Source organism: Malaclemys terrapin, chromosome 9 (genome assembly GCF_027887155.1).
Source record: "Malaclemys terrapin pileata isolate rMalTer1 chromosome 9, rMalTer1.hap1, whole genome shotgun sequence".
Lineage (NCBI taxonomy): Eukaryota > Metazoa > Chordata > Testudines > Emydidae > Malaclemys > Malaclemys terrapin.
The window spans coordinates 98,131,780-98,149,011 of NC_071513.1; the positions used below are offsets into that span (position 1 = coordinate 98,131,780).

General features: G+C 50.7%; 1 protein-coding gene across 3 annotated transcripts in view; it reads left to right on the forward strand.

The window, feature by feature from the left end:
• The window catches only part of EPHB3 (EPH receptor B3), a 58,144-nt gene that overhangs the window by 27,895 nt on the left and 13,017 nt on the right, over window positions 1-17,232 (forward strand). For all 3 annotated transcript variants that reach the window (XM_054039378.1, XM_054039376.1, XM_054039377.1), the window contains exons 2-3: window positions 6,791-6,855; window positions 7,344-8,016. In XM_054039378.1, coding sequence (XP_053895353.1) covers window positions 6,799-6,855; window positions 7,344-8,016 — 730 coding nt within the window. In that variant the 5' untranslated portion in view covers window positions 6,791-6,798. The remainder of the gene's footprint in view (window positions 1-6,790; window positions 6,856-7,343; window positions 8,017-17,232) is intronic.

Consider the following 17,232-nt stretch of genomic DNA (forward strand, 5'->3'; position numbering starts at 1 on the left):
AGATCAACATGTGCGTTGCCAGCGCTACCTTGGAGAAGGACATTTCCTGGGTGTGCCAGCTTTGTCCCACGGGGGCCTGTACTGCCTGGCAAAGCAGGCCCCCCTGTCTGCAGGAGGCTTTGAATGCTTCGTAGCCTGTCAGGGTCCATGATATTGCTTCCCACCACGTGTCTCAGCAAGGCACAGGACTCGACTGCCCTTAGTGTGGAAACTGCAGGAACACGATGTCTGGGAGGGAGGCTCCTCCCAAAGGCCAGCATGCCAGCTACTGGGGAGGCGGAGATGGAGGGAATACTCCAAGTGCCATGGGTGGAATTTCCTTAGGCGTCATCAGCACAAGTGAGGACTGTAGCAAGGGAGTCTTTGGCTCTGTGGGATGCGTGGCACGGGTGCTAAGGGTCTGGGCATCGCAGCGCCCGTTGTCTGTGTGCATTTCCACTGCCTTCCACAGGTGTCGTCGGGGCGCTGTGTCCCGTGCTAAGAATCTATAGATTCTGCTTTAGCTGCAATCTCTGGAGTGGGGGAACGCCCAGTGGCTTTCTGTGCTGAGCTGTCCTTGGGCATCCCTTATCCACTCGTGTGAATGTCTGCGTCGCTCGGAGACTCGGGTCTGTTCACCTTCAGGTGTCCTCTGGCTCCTTCTTGGTGGAATGGCAGGCTGATTCTAGGCTCCTCAAATCCGAGTTCTCTCCCAAATCTGTCGCTTTCAGCCACTGGGCTCCCTAACCTTAATCTCTTTTCCCCATCCTGGTGCACCCAGTACTGGCACCTGGAGAGTGTCTGCATCGGCCCCTCTGGCCCTTCTCAACAGCCTTCCTGAGCCAGTCCCCATTACAGCCCTTTCCTCTTCCCCCTCTGGGGTCAACCACTCTCTCATTCCTTTGGACACACAGTGGAGTTGCTTCAGATCACTGGGACCTGGAGGTGGGAGAGCAGAGCTAGGAAATCCATTCCCACTTCAGGTCGTTTCCTCCTCCCTTCTCAGACCCCTTGCATGAGAAACTGTTCAGGGAAGGGCTTTCCGACTGAGCCATAGAAATACCCAGTCCGCTCTGGGGGGAGTGTGGATTTTATTCCGAGTATTTCCTAATCCCAAAAGAGGCTCTTGCCCCATCCCGCTAGAGACCCAGGGTTCTACGCGGAAGCTCAAGTCTTGTATGATTCCACTGGAAGCGATAATTCCTTCTCTCTGAGCCCTCGGGCCTGGCTCGGAGCTCTCCGCCTTGTTGATGCATGCCGTACTCCCCTGTCACATCTTCCTGCGCGAGTTCAAATGGCAACATTCAGACTTGGCAAAGACCAATCCCTGTCAATGCAGAGTACTTGTTTGGCTTCACTACAGCCACTTGGGTCTCCATGAAATGTTTAACGGCAGTGGCTGCATATCTCAGGCATCATGGAACACAAGTGTGCCCATATTTGGACAACTGGCTCATCAGGACTCTGTCCTGGGCTCTGTCCTTTCAAAGGGTGTATATCCCTGCGTGCAACTTGTTCCCCCTGCAGAGATCTGGGACTCCAAACAAACTGGCTCGGGCTGACTTTTATAGGAGCCACCCTGGACTCCTGTGGCTGCAGCTTTTCTGCTGAAGGAAAGGCCCCTAGAAAGGGCGAATGCAAATCTCTGTCATGATGCTGTATCCCCAGGGAACAGACAGGTCTCCCTGAAACTGGCTTGTCTCATGGCTCTGGCACACGACACCTTTTGCCAGACTGCAGCTACAGTCCAGGCTGACCACTGGTTACCCTCTAGGAATGCAGCCTGCTCATGTGGCTAGCGATGCCCTAAATCAGGGGTACTCAATTATTTTTTGTCAAGGTCGAGACACCAGAGAAATTAATTAACCCTCCCCCCATCCCCCACAACAATGAGTAAATTAAAATTATTTTGGGGTCTGTTCAAAAGCATCTGGCAATCCGGATTTGGCCTGCGGTCTGCCTATTGATTACCCCTGCCCTAAATAGTTTGGGATGCTCCGCTTTGGTTGTCAGCGCGATCGTATTACCTTGATCTCTCTCTCCTAGCCCCCTCGCTGTGGATGGCTCATATTCAGGTGGTTCTCCCACCCGGAGTTCTGCAGGAAACCTGGCAAATCCAGGATGTTATAAATACGCTGGAATTTAAGGCAATTTGACTCTGCAGCCTGGAGTGACTAAGGCATGGGGGGAGAAGCACTGTTGTCTTGAGGCCGTGTGTGTGTGGGAGCAGGGATACTAAACCAGGTCTTCACTGCGAGGGGCAAGGTAGGACATCACCAGAATCCAGACTAGCACTGGTGGTCTTTAAGGGGAAACATGAGAATCAGTTTTATGGGGTGTGGCACAGTCACTTCTATAGCCTCTGCCAAATGTTCTCTCTGATTTAAGGGCCACTGGAGATTTCTGATGCTTTCTCTTGGGCCATGCTCAAGACCTCTCTGCCGTTTCCTGCAGAGGGACTCTTATCTCAGGAGAGCGAAGCTGGGAAGAGCCCAGATCTGATAGCCATTGCCTGGGCTGGCCAGATCTGGAGCATGGCTCTTCTGGTTTTGGCAGTGGAGCCTCCACTCTTTCCCTTGATGTTTCAACAACAGGGTCCGGTTCTACATCTGGATCCAGACTCCCTTTGCCTAATAGCAAGGGTGGTTTAAATGCTATTTATTCACAGTGCTTCATCTGGTGTCTAGGCCTCGCTGATCCTTGTAAGTTGCTTCCACAAGGCTGAAATGTGGCCTCTTGTTTCATGGTTAGATTCCCTCTACAAACCAGGTCAATTTAGGTTAAGGAATCCCTGCTGCGGGAGGGTGGGGGTGCGCACGCACACTGCATCAGTGAAGGGGACCTACAGGAGCTGTTAGAGAATTAAAAATTGGGACAGTTGTTCCAATTCATGCTGGGGGAGTCGCATCCCACAGACTCAGAAGCCCAAGAGGCTTCACACATAGCCCTGAGCTTTGAGTAACACGATTGTCTGTGCTGGTCAGAAGCAAAGCAGCATTGTTCCTTACCCTCCAGTGCAGGGGCAGTGTATGTCTCAGTGCATCTGTCCCCCAGAGTTCTCTTGCTGCAGAAGAACATGAGCCGTGTCCTCCTTTTCGCCATTCACTTGGCTGGGAAAAGGAACTCCCTGGCGAACAGCTGGAGTGACAAGCACCAAGGATGGGTGTGAAGCATCAGTTGCGTTGTCTGTCTTGAAATGGAATTACCTCTCCAGAGAATGTCAAATGCCTGGTGTTTGGCATAAAAGCAGCAGTTCCTGCCCGGATGGGGATTCCTAAACAGATTAATTCCTCTGTCTCTCTCTGGCAAAATCTATGGGGAAGACCAGCCCAGCCCAGACTGTTATAGTGGAGAGGGCTGTCAGAGCTCTTGAGATCAGTCTGGGATCCTGGTACCAGAGCTCACGGGCTCTACCAGAGCTGTGGTATTAATAGCATCTCCTGTAATCACCATCCTCTCCTTGGTTCGTCTCCAAGACTGGGATTCTGCTGCGGCAAGTCATGAAGAGGAAGGTTATTGACCAGCGAATGGAGTTTCCCATAACGATGTGTATTAGCAGGGCCTCCCTTCCTTCCTTCCTTCCTCATTCATTGTACCGGTCTTTTGAGGTTCTCTTGCGGGTGGCTGACATGTGCATCTCTTAGGCTCTGAGCCCGCGAGAAGCCTCTGAGGGAAGAATTCCAGTTACTGCTCAGTAACCTTCCTTTCCCTACTGGCCAGCACTGGGGCATCTGATAGTCCTCTCACTTCCTCTTCTAAAGGGTCCCCAGTTGGGGCAATTTCTGCTGGCCCGGGGTAGATTGCTTGTATCCCATTGGCAGAATAGTGGTGAGTATTCTAGCATCGTTGACTGTGCTGCTGGGATGCAGGGACGTGAGCCGTGGAGGAGGCTATGGGGATGCGCTAGTGAATGCTTGGGATGGGGAGCTACTTGCCCACACCCTGAGAGTGGCCCGGTGGCCTCTGTATCCAGACTACGGTACAGCAGGGAAAGCCGTTTTCGAGTACAGCTTCTGTAAGAGGCAGATGCCTCACGGACGGGGAAGGCTCCGTGGCAGTTGGGAGAGGCAGAAGGATCAGAAAGTCTCGTGCCTGGGCCACGGGATGTGGCACTTCCCACAGCCAGGGAGGGAGAAATGCCCTCACTAGAGTGATGCCCCAAGAGATGCCTGTTCGCAGGCTGGGCCGACGAGTTTTGACTCCCTGCGTACAAAGGGTGTTTGGATAGCACTGCACGTGCTGAGCGCTTGCAAGGAAGCGCCCGCTCTAGAGCTCGTGGACGAGACCACACGCAAGGGAGTGGGATGGCCTGGGGACTGAGCGGTGGTGCTGGGTTCCCAGCTGCTCAGTGTCGCCATGTTTGAGGGAGTGGCACTGGGGGACTGGGATTTGTAGGCCTCCTGGGAAGTGTGTGTATAACGATGCTGGTTCTGGCGGGACGCAACTGAGAGAGTCAATTCAGGACACATTTCTTAAAGCAGGGCAGTTACAGCCCAAGGCTGGGTTTTCTATGCACACCAAGGCAAACCAAACCGAGAAGACTTTGGTTTTACCCCACTGGCTAACCACAAGTCAGACAAGCAATTCCCTTAGACACTCCAGTTTCCTAGTATCACCACCAGTGCCACTCGTTATGGGGACGAATGGTTATGAAAACCAATACCCCAGTAAAAGAAAAAAGGTTCTCTCGATCCCAAAGGACCAAGCCCCAGACCCAGGTCAATATACAAATCAGATCTTACCCACAAATCACGCTGTTGCCAATCCTTTAGAATCTAAAATCTAAAGGTTTATTCATAAAAGGAAAAAGATAGAGATGAGAGCTAGAATTGGTTAAATGGAATCAATTACATACAGAAATGGCAAAGTTCTTGGTTCAAGCTTGTAGCAGTGATGGAATAAGCTGCAGGTTCAAATCAAGTCTCTGGAACATCCCCAGCTGGGATGGGTCCTCAGTCCTTTGTTTAGAGCTTCAGTTTGTAGCAAAATCCCTCCAGAGGTAAGATGCAGGATTGAAGACAAGATGGAGATGAGGCATCAGCCTTTTATAGTCTTTTCCAGGTGTAAGAACACCTCTTTGTTCTTACTGTGGAAAATTACAGCAAAATGGAGTTTGGAGTCACATGGGCCAGTCCCTGCATACTTTGCTGAGTCACAAGGTGTATCTGCCTTCTCTCAATGGGTCCATTGTATAGCTGATGGTCCTTAATTGGGCCATCAAGCAGGCTAGGCAGAGCTGACACCAACTTGTCTGGGGTGTCACCCAGAAGCATAGCCTAAATTTCAAATACAGACAGTATAGAGCCAATATTCATAACTTCAACTACAAAAATGATACGCACATATAGACAGCATAGTCATAACCAGCAAACCATAACCTCTCCATAAACCCCCCACACAACAACCTTTATACAATATTTGCTGCAAATATATAACAGTGGTCGCAACAGTGATCTATACAGTTACAGATTATGTCAATAACATCATAGTGTGTTAGACGTGAGTTGGAGGTGGGGGGCGGGGGATGGCCTATAGGGAGGGCACAAAGTGGGGAGGGGAGAAGGGGGAGTTAAAGGGAATGGGGACATGTGAACTGGATGGAGGAAAGACTCTTCTCTCTTCCTGTTGGCCGGGGCTATGCCCTGAAGGGAGGCTCCCTGAGAGGGGCAGTGAGTGGTGTGCCAACTGTGGGGGCAGTCTGAGGCGGAGGCTGTCTGTGGGAAGGGTTTGGTGGGGACACAGACCCACTTGGGGTTCAGAAGGGGCGTTTCTTTGCCCTGCAATGGCATTTTGACCTGAATCTGCTTTGTGCCTTTGGGAAAGGCCTTGGGTTTGGGGAGCTTGTGCTGGGTAACGGGGCGGGAGCTCGGCTGTGTTGGTTATGAGCGAAGACCCGTTTCGCTAGGCAGTGCTGGCGCTCGGCGTGGGAGTGAGGTTGTCTACTGGTCTTGGTGGAGGAGATGGGGGCGGGGGGGTCGTGTGCCTCCAGGCCTCTGACACCCCCTCAAAGAATTGCTAGGGGTCACGGCTGGGGTTAAGACCAGGATTGAGACAGTTTGCTGCTAGCCAAGACTCTCCCACTGTAGCGTGCTCAGGTTCGGTAGGGCTGCCCGGCCTAGCCTGGGATTAGCCGCAGCTGGCTGCAATTCCAGCTCTCCTCAGACTGGCTTCTCGCTCCCCCCCACGGCTGGGGCTGGGGCTGGGGCTGGGGCTCTCGGGGGAATGCTGACGGGGAGGTTTGGCTTGTAATCCGCTCCTGGAATGTCGGCCAGACGGTCAAATTCTTCTCGCCTCTTGTGAAATGAGTGATGTGGGGCAGCTTGAGAGAGCAGCCTGCCGTCCCTCCCCTGCTGGAGAAACCTGCCTGGCCTGCACCGCCCTGTCATGGGAACAGGCGCTTTCAGCCTGAGCCTCAGCAAAGACACCAGTGCCGGGGGGAGGGGAAGGGGACTGTTTCCCTGCTGGCAGACCCTCGCAGCAAAGGAGGTGTTTGGGGGGCGGAGGTTGTGTGGGTGCCCGACAAGCGGGGCTCAGCGTACAGGTTGCTGAAAGGAAGATGGCTGCTCTTGCTTGCTGTCCACATTCCCCTTCCTTCTGTTTCTTTGGTGGCTCTGCTCCCTTAGCAATTCTCCTGATGGGGTCTTTCCTCTCCCCTTGACTGGAGGAAATCCGGAGTCCGTCTCACTCTGCCCCTCTTCCTCCCGCCCCCCAAGCTGCATTGCTCTGCGTTGCCTGCAAACGTTTTGAAAGATTTCCCTCCTGTTTCTTTCCCAAACCCTGACCTTGTCTCTCAATTCCATTTTTCCTTCAGAAACCCTGATGGATACGAAGTGGGTGACGTCCGAGTTGGCGTGGACGGCTCATCCAGAGACCGGGGTAAGACTCAGGTCCTCCTCTAGGAGCCTGCACAGGGCTCTGGATTCCAGGTTGAGCTGCAAGTCTTATCCGTTTCGAACTGGGACCCTTCACAAGACAAGGGCACCCTTTAGGTTCCCTCCTGTGCCCTTTGGGAGCCTTGTGAAATCACCTCCGTTCCCCAGACCAGCTCATAGCTCTCTTTGATGCCGACTCCTTCATTACTATGGGAGTCGCAAGTGCACGGCACTACACAGAGAAGAGTGAAGTTCTCACAGGCTTCAGCATGACAGGGGGAGTAGCGCCAGGAGGGAGCAGGGCAGGGACGGACCATATGGGTACCTCGGTTCGTACTGGCTGTGCGCGTGTGTTGGTGCTTTTGGGGGTAATCACGTGTCTGGTTTCTGCAGTGTGGTTTGGATTAGTTTGCTGTGGGGGTGGGGCCGTGTTTTGAAGCATTCCGGACTGCCCATCCCAGTGGCTAACCTGCCAATCTCTCTCCACTGCAGTGGGAGGAAGTCAGCGGTTACGACGAGGCCATGAACCCCATCCGAACGTACCAGGTGTGCAATGTGCGGGAGGCCAATCAGAACAACTGGCTCCGTACTCAGTTCATCCAGCGCCAGGACGTCCAGCGAGTCTACGTGGAGCTGAAATTCACTGTACGGGACTGTAACAGCATCCCCAACATCCCGGGCTCCTGCAAAGAGACCTTCAATCTCTTCTATTACGAGTCGGATACAGATTCTGCCTCTGCCTCTAGCCCCTTCTGGATGGAAAACCCCTACGTCAAAGTGGATACAATTGCCCCCGATGAGAGTTTCTCCAAGCTGGAGTCTGGCCGTGTGAACACCAAGGTGCGCAGCTTTGGGCCTCTCTCCAAGAATGGTTTTTACCTAGCCTTCCAGGACCTGGGCGCCTGCATGTCCCTCATCTCTGTCCGCGCTTTCTATAAGAAATGCTCCAACACCATTGCTGGCTTTGCCGTTTTTCCGGAGACCTTAACTGGGGCTGAGCCCACTTCTCTGGTCATTGCCCCAGGGATCTGCATCCCCAATGCAGTGGAGGTGTCTGTGCCCCTGAAGCTGTACTGTAATGGAGATGGGGAGTGGATGGTACCTGTTGGAGCCTGTACGTGTGCTGCTGGATATGAGCCTGCCATGAAAGATACCCAGTGCCAAGGTAAGCACGTGGCTAGATGGCCTATAACATGTTCTCTTCCTCTGGAGTAAGGTATATGTCTAAGCAGAGGATGTGGGTATTTCTCTGCTGGACCAGTTGTGAGTTCAGCGTTCTGTGGCCTGAGGCCTGGCGCTTGCAGCGACTCCTGCTCTGTCCTGGACGTTGGAGTTTGATCTTCTGTGATTCTAGCTTAATGACCATCTGTACTTCTGGGTCTCCACCTGGGTGCCTGATGGTGTTTGAAGCCTCAGAGCTTACACTGATGTTACCTAGTTAACATCAGCTGTAGTGCACTCGCTGGCACCCAGAGGGTACCAGCAGCGGGGAGCTATGGCCCAGGCCTGCCACCTCCTGGTCCTTTCCTTGGCAACAGGGCGAGCACCGCATGCCATTGAGGGGTTCCAGTTTTGCTGGAGGAATCCTAGAAAATTAGGGTTGGAAGAGACCTCAGGAGGTTCTAGTCCAACCCCCTGCTCAAAGCAGGACCAACCCCAACTAAATCTTCCCAGCCAGGGCTTTGTCAAGCCGGGCCTTAAAAACCTCTAAGGATGAAGATTCCACCACCTCCCTAGGTAACCCATTCCAGTGCTTCACCACCCTCCTAGTGAAATAGTGTTTCCTAATAGCCAGTCTAGACCTCCCCTAGACCCCCTTCTGATTTCAGCTTCTGATGTCCCTATTTACAGGCTTAACAGGGAACCTTGGGATCAGTGGGTCCCGCCACTTACTGAATGGGATACTCAGTATGAGGTCATGCCAGAACCCAGTCCCCACCCCATTCCACTTCCAAGTCTTCCTTGCACTAGGCAGCTAGGAGATGAGGTCCCTGTATCTCTTGGAGAGGGAGGCTAGAGAAGTGGGGCTGATGTCGGAGCCATACTGCATCTCTGGGCAGTATAATCCTTACGTTACATTCTCAAGATTATTCAGAACCCACATCCGTTTAGGACACTCGCTTCCATGTGTCCGTAAGGCAGCAGCGCAGGAAATAATGTGGGTTCAACCTTAATTTGTACAGAATAGTGCCCGTAGGGCAAACTGCAAACTGGGAGAGCGTCTGGCAGTGGTGGCAGCCAACTGTCACCATCACAGCCTGCAGCAGGGGTATCCATATTTAGAGAACTGGCTTCAAAGCGCCTGCACTTATAAAGGTGTGATTCATTTGGTTCTCTTCTTAACCCTAAGGTCAAGAGTGAGCATGGGGAAGCTGGCTGCGGTGTTGCTCAGATTCAAACGTTGATAGGGTCTCTCCTGGATTCCAAGGGGGCCTTAGCCCCCTTCCAGGAGATGGGGGGCTTCTAGCAGGTGGTCTCAGAGACTAGATTGTGAGGCAGAGGCCCTGCCCGGCAATCCTCAGACAATTCACCTTGCACAGGAAGCTGCTGGAGCTAAGACTTTACCCAACTTGTCTGTGCCTTTGTTTCTCTGACCAGAGAAAAGGCAATAGAGGTTCGAAGGAGCAGTGCTTTGCAGTAGTGAGTTATGTGAACAGCCAGGGAGATCCTGGAGTCATACTGTGCCAACCAGTAACAGGATGGGACTTCTGGTAATGCTTTTAGCTTGCCTTCTAGGGCAGGAGGGAACAACTCACCAGCAGATAGGTCAGATCAACACAAGTAGTTTTCATGGAGACTGAAGCAAACTCCTTTTCTGCCAAATGAGACTCCCCGCCCCCCCGAATCCATGAATCTCGGAGTCAGAATAGTATCTGTCTACTCCAGTGCATCCAGGGGTTCCAACTTTGTGTTCAATGATCATTACATTGGGGAAGAGGATGCATCTTCCGTTCCTCATCTCCTTCTTTCAACAAAAGTTGATCAAGAAGTGATCTGAGTTCCGTTATCCTTGTCCATGGCAACCCCTTTGTTCTTGCCCAGCCCTCTTTCCTCATCAATAAGGAAAGCTCCTTAGACCTAAAAATCTCCATGTGATGCACCGGTTGCTGGGTTATTAAAAGGGGAATCTTTGCATTTCTCTGGGAAAATCGTGTTGTGCTTGTGGAATAGGAGATCTTTTGCTAAATGGCCACGTGTCCACAAACGAAAGCAGCTTAAGGATTCGGAGAACCTAGAGCAGTCGCTCCATTTTCTTGTCCCTTTACCAGTCATTTTAGAGTTCTTCTGTTAGTGAGTTAAGGATTGTCCTGGGATACAACCAAAAAGTAATTAGCTGTTATCTCTGCCTTCCACGCACTTGTCTAAGGGAGGGGTCTTCTGTCATCCTTTGGAAAATAGTAGAAGGTTTGGTGCATGTGTGTGCCTATTCGCATGCAAACCTAACCTACCTAAGATGGACGTTATAGTGATGTGGACCGTGTTAGCTCATTCCACTACTCTCTGCCTCCCTTTCTAGTCATAACATGGGGATGTTGTTTACTGCAAAGCACCCAGGGGTCCTAATCACATTTGTGGCCCCCATTGTGCCGAGCGCTGTTCAGACAGAGGTAGAAATGGTATTTGCCTCAGAGAGTTTTAATGGTCCGTGTTACTTACCATCCTTTGTAAAACGCTTTGTGATCTCTGAGTGAAAAGTGCCTATAAGGGCCAGGAATCATTTTAATGGGGTGGGAAGGAACCCAATCCTGAGTTACTGCTGAGATGGGGAAAACTCTTCTGTAAATCCATCCCTCTGCAGACTTTCTATGGCTTTTGAAGAGATTCTCCTATCAGTTATCTCCAAGCCATGGCGGGATTAGACTTTATATACATAGCTGCTATCCTGCTCCCTTGGGGGTCGAGGACTCATTCTGCCTGGCGGAAGGCAGCATCTTTGGCGTGCTTTGTACGATACGTTTCCACAGCATTGGTTCGCCGTCTCGTTCTCGGGCGCGTTGTCTTTATTTCATTACCACACCGCTCTCTCGGGGCGGTTGCCCTGCTCGCTGCTCTCCCAGCATGGGGATTCCCAGAGGCAACTCTCTCCGGAGGGAGAAAGGTTGCTGACCCGTGGCTGTGGTTCTTGGATTACATTGCCTCTGCGGTTCCCGCCCAGCTTCTCTGGACTCCTTCGGATCACTGAATGAGGAGGAACGTTGCGGGGGTCGGGGAGGATTTGCTGCCTTTTCCATACTGGGGCTCAAATGATGAGTTCCTCAAAGGGATGCGCCATCTTCTCCCCCACCCCCAAACGGTTGCTAATTTCCAGAGGGTCCCAGGCCAGCTGCATTGTGAGCATGTGCACTCCATCTGCTTTGTGTGACTCCAGGTGCATCTGCACTGCAAAAAAGAAAAAAACCCACCCAGTGGCAATGAGTCTGAGCCCGGGTCAACTGACCTGGGCTCACGCTGCCGGGCTAAACTGCTATTTTTAGCCTGAGCTGGCTTGACCCGGGCTCTGAGACTTGCTGCTCCAGGTGATGATTATTTTTTTTTATTTTTTTTGCAGTGTAGACATGCCCTCATTGCATTGCCTCAGCACGCTGCTCCGTCACCTTTCGTTTGTTTACGGCGTCTCTTTCTTTAAAACCAGACAATTCCTACTTTGGATGGGACAATGTTAGGGTGAAATCGCCCACTGGAGTTTTTTCCTCCAGGAGCAGGTCATGTCAGACGAGAGCCAGCGCTAGGCATAAGTAGACTAAACAGGCTAAGGGCCCTGAGCAGTTCAAGGGGGCTCCTATTAATTATTAATATGTGTGGGGGGGCAAATATTCCTGCTTAGGGCCCCCCATGGGATAGCACTTGCACTGTCCGATGTTGGTCATTGAGGGAGCGGCACAGAATGCATGGTAATCTTTGCTTCTGACATCTCCCCCTCCCACCCTCAAAAAAACTCTTGTAGGGATAGTTTATCCAGATTTCTTCATTCCTGGTGTCCATCACATCAGATTGATGGGATCTCTAGAGATGTCTGTTTGAAGTCTCATTGACAACACACCCCTTCCCCATGTCTTTCAACGTCCCTACTCACATGATCATCTGAGACAAGATTGGAGGCAAAATATTCAAAGTAATCCACTTCCTGGAAAGCAGCCCAGCTTCCCTGATTTCTGTGCACATAAAATCAGAGTCATCGTGTTACAGGAACAATGGGCTTTGTGTACATTTCCTTCTCTTTTGTTAGACTAGAGAAATGTGATTGCATAGTTCAATAATATGTGAATATCTAATCGGTTAAATGCCGAAAGAGAGCGCGCCCAGAGCATGCGTGCTATGCTTTTCTCACTCCTGAATTTATTCCTCAACCAGCTCCCTTCCAAACTCAGCAAACCACATGTTCCTTCAAAGCCTGTGTACTAAATTTGAGCTTTTTCAAGGGGCTCGGTCAATTTGGGGCCAAAGTCTGGACTTTGTAGAAGCAAACTTTCTGCAACCAGTGACTAATAGAAACGTTACCGTGACTTTTTAAAAAAACTGCCTACTAATCATAGCATATGCCAATTGTTTTCAGCCCCACGTTGCAACACTGGGTTACTGCATGAAAACCAGGAAGTGAAACTCATTATTTAGATAATTAAAAGACGAGGTGACCGATTCCAAGAGAAGAGAGCTCGAATTTTTAAAATTACTTGCAACACAGTTAAGGAAATCTGACCCCTAAATCGTATTTCTGACCATCAGTGCCCTTTACATTCATATTATTGTGATTTGAGTAAAAAAAAAAAAATTAAATTATCCTTTTTTAGAGTTGGTTTTACACTTTATTTGGGCATCATTCAAATACCCAAAGGCTTTTTCAAGTTTACTCCAACCTGTGCGCCCCTTCTCTTCTCCCCCTTCCCCTCCAAACGTACCAGTTTTGGATTGAACCGGCATAAAGGGTAATGTTCAGCCCAAAGGGTAATTTTTCTTGAAGTGCCTTGAAAATAGAGGCTTAGAATGAGCGTTGTCTCCTGAACCGCAGCTGGAACGTTGCTGCCGTGACGCTAATCCAGCTGTAGGCACTTATGGAAGAGTAATGTGAGTGAACAGCGCAGGTTCACGAAGCCCAGATTGTCCCAGGCAAACTTGATTGCTGCCTTTAACAAAATGACAGGGTTGCCGGACAAAGGGATGTGATGGGTTTAATTTCTCTAGACTCGTGAGGCTTTTGCTTTAGTCCTGCAGGGAAAGGAATAGAGAAATTGGAAAGACGCTGTCTGGGTTAGAGTACTGGAGTGTGGATCGAGAACTGTCTCCGCCCTTAAACAGTATAATTCGAGGCTATTATCCACTCCTAAGAAGGAGCTAGAACGCAGCAGAGTCCTACAGGAGTTGGTGCTGGGGCGGAGAGTAACAGCTTGACTAATGATCTGGACAGTGAAGTACACTGTACCATGCAGTTTTGAATTTTCATGCTGTCGGGACAATCCTCCATCATCCCTGCAGAGGGAGGGGGCCTCGGAATATCGAGTTCAGTGTGTATCGGGGGGGATTCCCTTCTCCTTGCCCACATCCAGTGCGGTAATCGCAGGCACTACATGGTGAGTCATGGTATGTGATGTTGGGATGATTTATTTCGGTGTGCTTTAGCTCCCTCCCTTTCCCCTTATTCACAGGGGTGGGGCTTTGTTTTTGAAAGAGAAGCTTTCTGCAACCAGACCACCTGGTACTGTCATTCTGTCTGACTCCAGAGGCCAAGCAAGGTTGGGCTGAGTCAATACTTGGATGGGAGAGATCTCTACCGAAAACCCCAGGTGCTGCAGGAAGTGGTGTTTTGGCAAGGAGCTGGTGCTGCCCGTGATGCAAGAGGTGCTGTGTCGCTGGAGGAGTAGTTGACTTGCAGGCCAGATGCGAAACCGAAATCCTAACTTCTTGTGGTGTCATCCTGTGGCAGCGTCATCCCTGCAGTCCTGGCGAAAGTCCAGAGGGAGGAACTACTTTCTGCCAGCCTGTCCCCCTCCCCTGGTCCTAGTAGCTTGATTTTTTTTTTTTATTATTATTATTATTATTTTATTAGACAGCAATTCTGCTTTGCTTCCCCTCCTGCGTCCAGTTGTGCTGTGACTGTTAAATGTCTGCCACGTTCCCCCTAGAGGTGGCTGCATCTTGGTTCTGACAGACGTGATCTGTGTGTCAGGAGTCTTCTGGGGATTCTTCAGCCTGAAAAGCACTTACAGAAATGTCAGCTCCTGTCGGGAGGGTCAGGGGATGCTGGTTCTTCAGCCCAAGCTGTAAAGACTCACACTTCCATCCTTGGAGAGCTCTGCTTCAGTCTCGGGGGCATCGGCCCAGACTGTGGTTGTCACATGCAGTTTCTCACTGAGAAAGGACGGTTTGGTGGTTAGGGCACTAACTGGGGACATGGAAGACCTGGGTTCACGTCCCTGCTCTGCCACAGGTTTTGTATTTTCTTGTGCGAGATCACGTAGCCTCACTGTGCCTCAGTTTCCCCATCTGTACAGTGGGGATAATAGCCATGCCCTGGCTCATGGGTGCTAAGAGGATAAATACAATGGAGAGAATGGATCCTACAGTGACGGAGCCCTGTAATAAGTAGCTTGGATAGGGGAAGCAAGAACCCCAGAAGGATGAGTCTGCTTCTCTCACTGCCAGCTCGTTTCCAGACTCCGGAGGACATAGAGTAAAGCAGAACGGTTGCACTCCTGTATCTGGGTGTAGACGCTCGGGAGATTGTATCTGGATGGGAGAGTGACTCTGTTAGAGCCCGCACTACTCTGCTCCTCCCCGGGATTGCTGGCTTGAAACTTGTCGAGGTGGTGATGCTATGAGTCAAATCGGTTACTAATTGTCTCGCACTCCAGTGCCTTTCATCCCAAAGTACTTAATAAGCAAAATAAATAAGTGATGACAATGCGTTAACCAGGGGCTCCCCTACTGCATTTTCAGCTGGGAAAAGAGATGACTAAGAGGGGGATATGATAGAGGTCTATAAAATCATGACTGGTGTGGAGAAAGTAAATAAGGAAGTGTTATTTACTCCTCATAACACAAGATCCAGGGGCCACCAAATGAAATTAATAGGCAGCAGATTTAAAACAAACATAAGGAAGTATTTCTTCACACAGCGCACAGTCAACCTGTGGAACTCCTTGCCAGAGAATGTTGTGAAGGCCAAGACTATCACAGGGTTCAAAAAAGAACTAGATAAATTCATGGAGGATAGGTCCATCAATGGCTATTAGCCAGGATGGACAGGGAAGGTGTCCCTAGCCTCTGTTTGCCAGAAGCTGGGAATGGGCGACGGGATGGATCACTTGATGATTACCTGTTCTGTTCATTCCCTCTCGGGCACCTGGCATTTGCCATTGTCAGAAGACAGGAGACTGGGCTAGATGGACCTTTGGTCTGACCCAATATGGCCGTTCTTATGCATTGGACATTAATAAAAGAGGGAATGGGGCTTGGAAGGAAGTACGTTCTTCCACCTGAAGTACAGACCCAGGCTAACCAAATCAGACGCAGGACAATGGGTGCTGGTAAAAACCAGATACAAAAATCACTTTTCTCTCAGCTGAAATGCAGCTGCTTCTGGGCTAACAGGCCCACAGCAACGCTGCACGCAGTTTAGAACAGGAAGCAAAGAAGGCCGTGTCCCCTCGAGTATGCAGGAGACTGTCGGGAGGCAAGGTACTATCCAACTTGGGATCTAGCCAGAACTCCTCAGTTTCATCGCCTCGGTAAAGCTGTACTTGCAGCATCAGGGTTTCCTGCCTTGTGCAAACTAAGGGAGTTGTCTCTGTTTTGGATTTTCTGTGTCCCTGATGGACTCAGGCATCTCTTGCCAGCTGTTTCAGCCTGACATGTCCAAGGGGCTTCAGTCATTCCTCATCCCTTCATAGTATGGTTCCTTAAATCTGAACTTGTATCCACCAGTTTGTAACCATACGGGATGTAAGCCTGGCTATCTAAACACGCAGAGGCTGCTTTGGCTGTCTGCAGTCTCCATTTTTCACTTAAGCATGGTTTGGTAGTGGCCGTGGAATTGGCTAGGTAAATGCGAACCACAGACCCTCCCTCTGCACTTTCCATCAAGAGAAAGTGTACATGGGAGACACCATCCCCATTCGTGGCTAGTCGTGGTCCTGGATTTTCATCTGAGCCCGTCCACGTACCAGTATCTCCTGATTTGTAGGGCAAAGCCAGGGTAAACAGTCTAGGGGTACGTCTATACTTACTTCCAGGTCCGGCGGTAAGCAATCGATCTTCTGGGATCGATTTATCGCGTCTTGTCTAGACACGATAAATCGATCCCGGAAGTGCTCGCCGTCGACGCCGGTACTCCTGCTCCGCAAGAGGAGTACGCGGAGTCGACGGGGGAGCCTGCCTGCCGCGTGTGGACCCGCGGTAAGTTCGAACTAAGATACTTAGTTGCGTATCTTAGTTCGAAGTGGGGGGTTAGGGTGGACCAGCCCTAAATGGTAAAACTCTTAATCTACCAGGCTGTTGGGGGACCCAAAGACCTGGTGACTTCAGCTCAGAAAGTAACACAATGGAGTGCTGTAATCGGTGTGGTATCACCTAGCTGGAGCCCAGTCAGATGGAGGGATAGCAGCTTCTGCACCCTGCCTGCGTAATGTCTCTGTAAGAATATGAACCAACCTCCTGGTAGACTTAAAAGCATTTGCTTTGCTGAGTCTAGATTGGATTTCCAAATCAGAGTAATGCATAAGGCTCTTAATCAGTAGCACTAGGCTTTTTCCTGAGGATTTCTGCTGCTTAATTGTCTCTTAGGGTGGGGAACTACAAAGACAGTGCAGTGTAGGAGAAAGAGCGGTTGCGCACTCACTAGTAAGTATTGCTTTTGTAGATCCGCACTGACCTGCCCTCCTTCCCTCTGCATTCGAGTTTTCAGTGGTGTTTCTGTGGGAGGGAGAAAAACTAAGCAGTGGCTAGGCGTTAGTCTGACATACCCTGGTGTTATAGCCCCTAACAGCGTTTCTGCTTTGCATGGTGATGCGTGTGGCAGAGCATGCAGACCCTCCAGGGAGGGTCTGTAGAGGCAATACACTTGGGGAACCATTGCTGTAAGTAGCTTTCCTTCCAGTGACATATCGTAACTACTGGCTGAGGCCATGTCTACGCTACAAGCTTTGGTCAACGCAAGTTACGTCAGCATAAAACTACTGCACTTAGTATATCGCTTGTGCGTGTGCTTGTTCTCACCAGGAATGCTTGTGTTAGTGCACCATGCAGTGCACCGCAAGGAGGTATCACAGCATGCAACTTGCCGTTGTCCAGTGCTCTGTCTTTTGGGAAGATTTGGCAATACACAGTAGGGCAGAAATGAGTCTCTCAGGCGTGACTGGAAGCAAAGGTTCAAGGTCCCATCATGCAA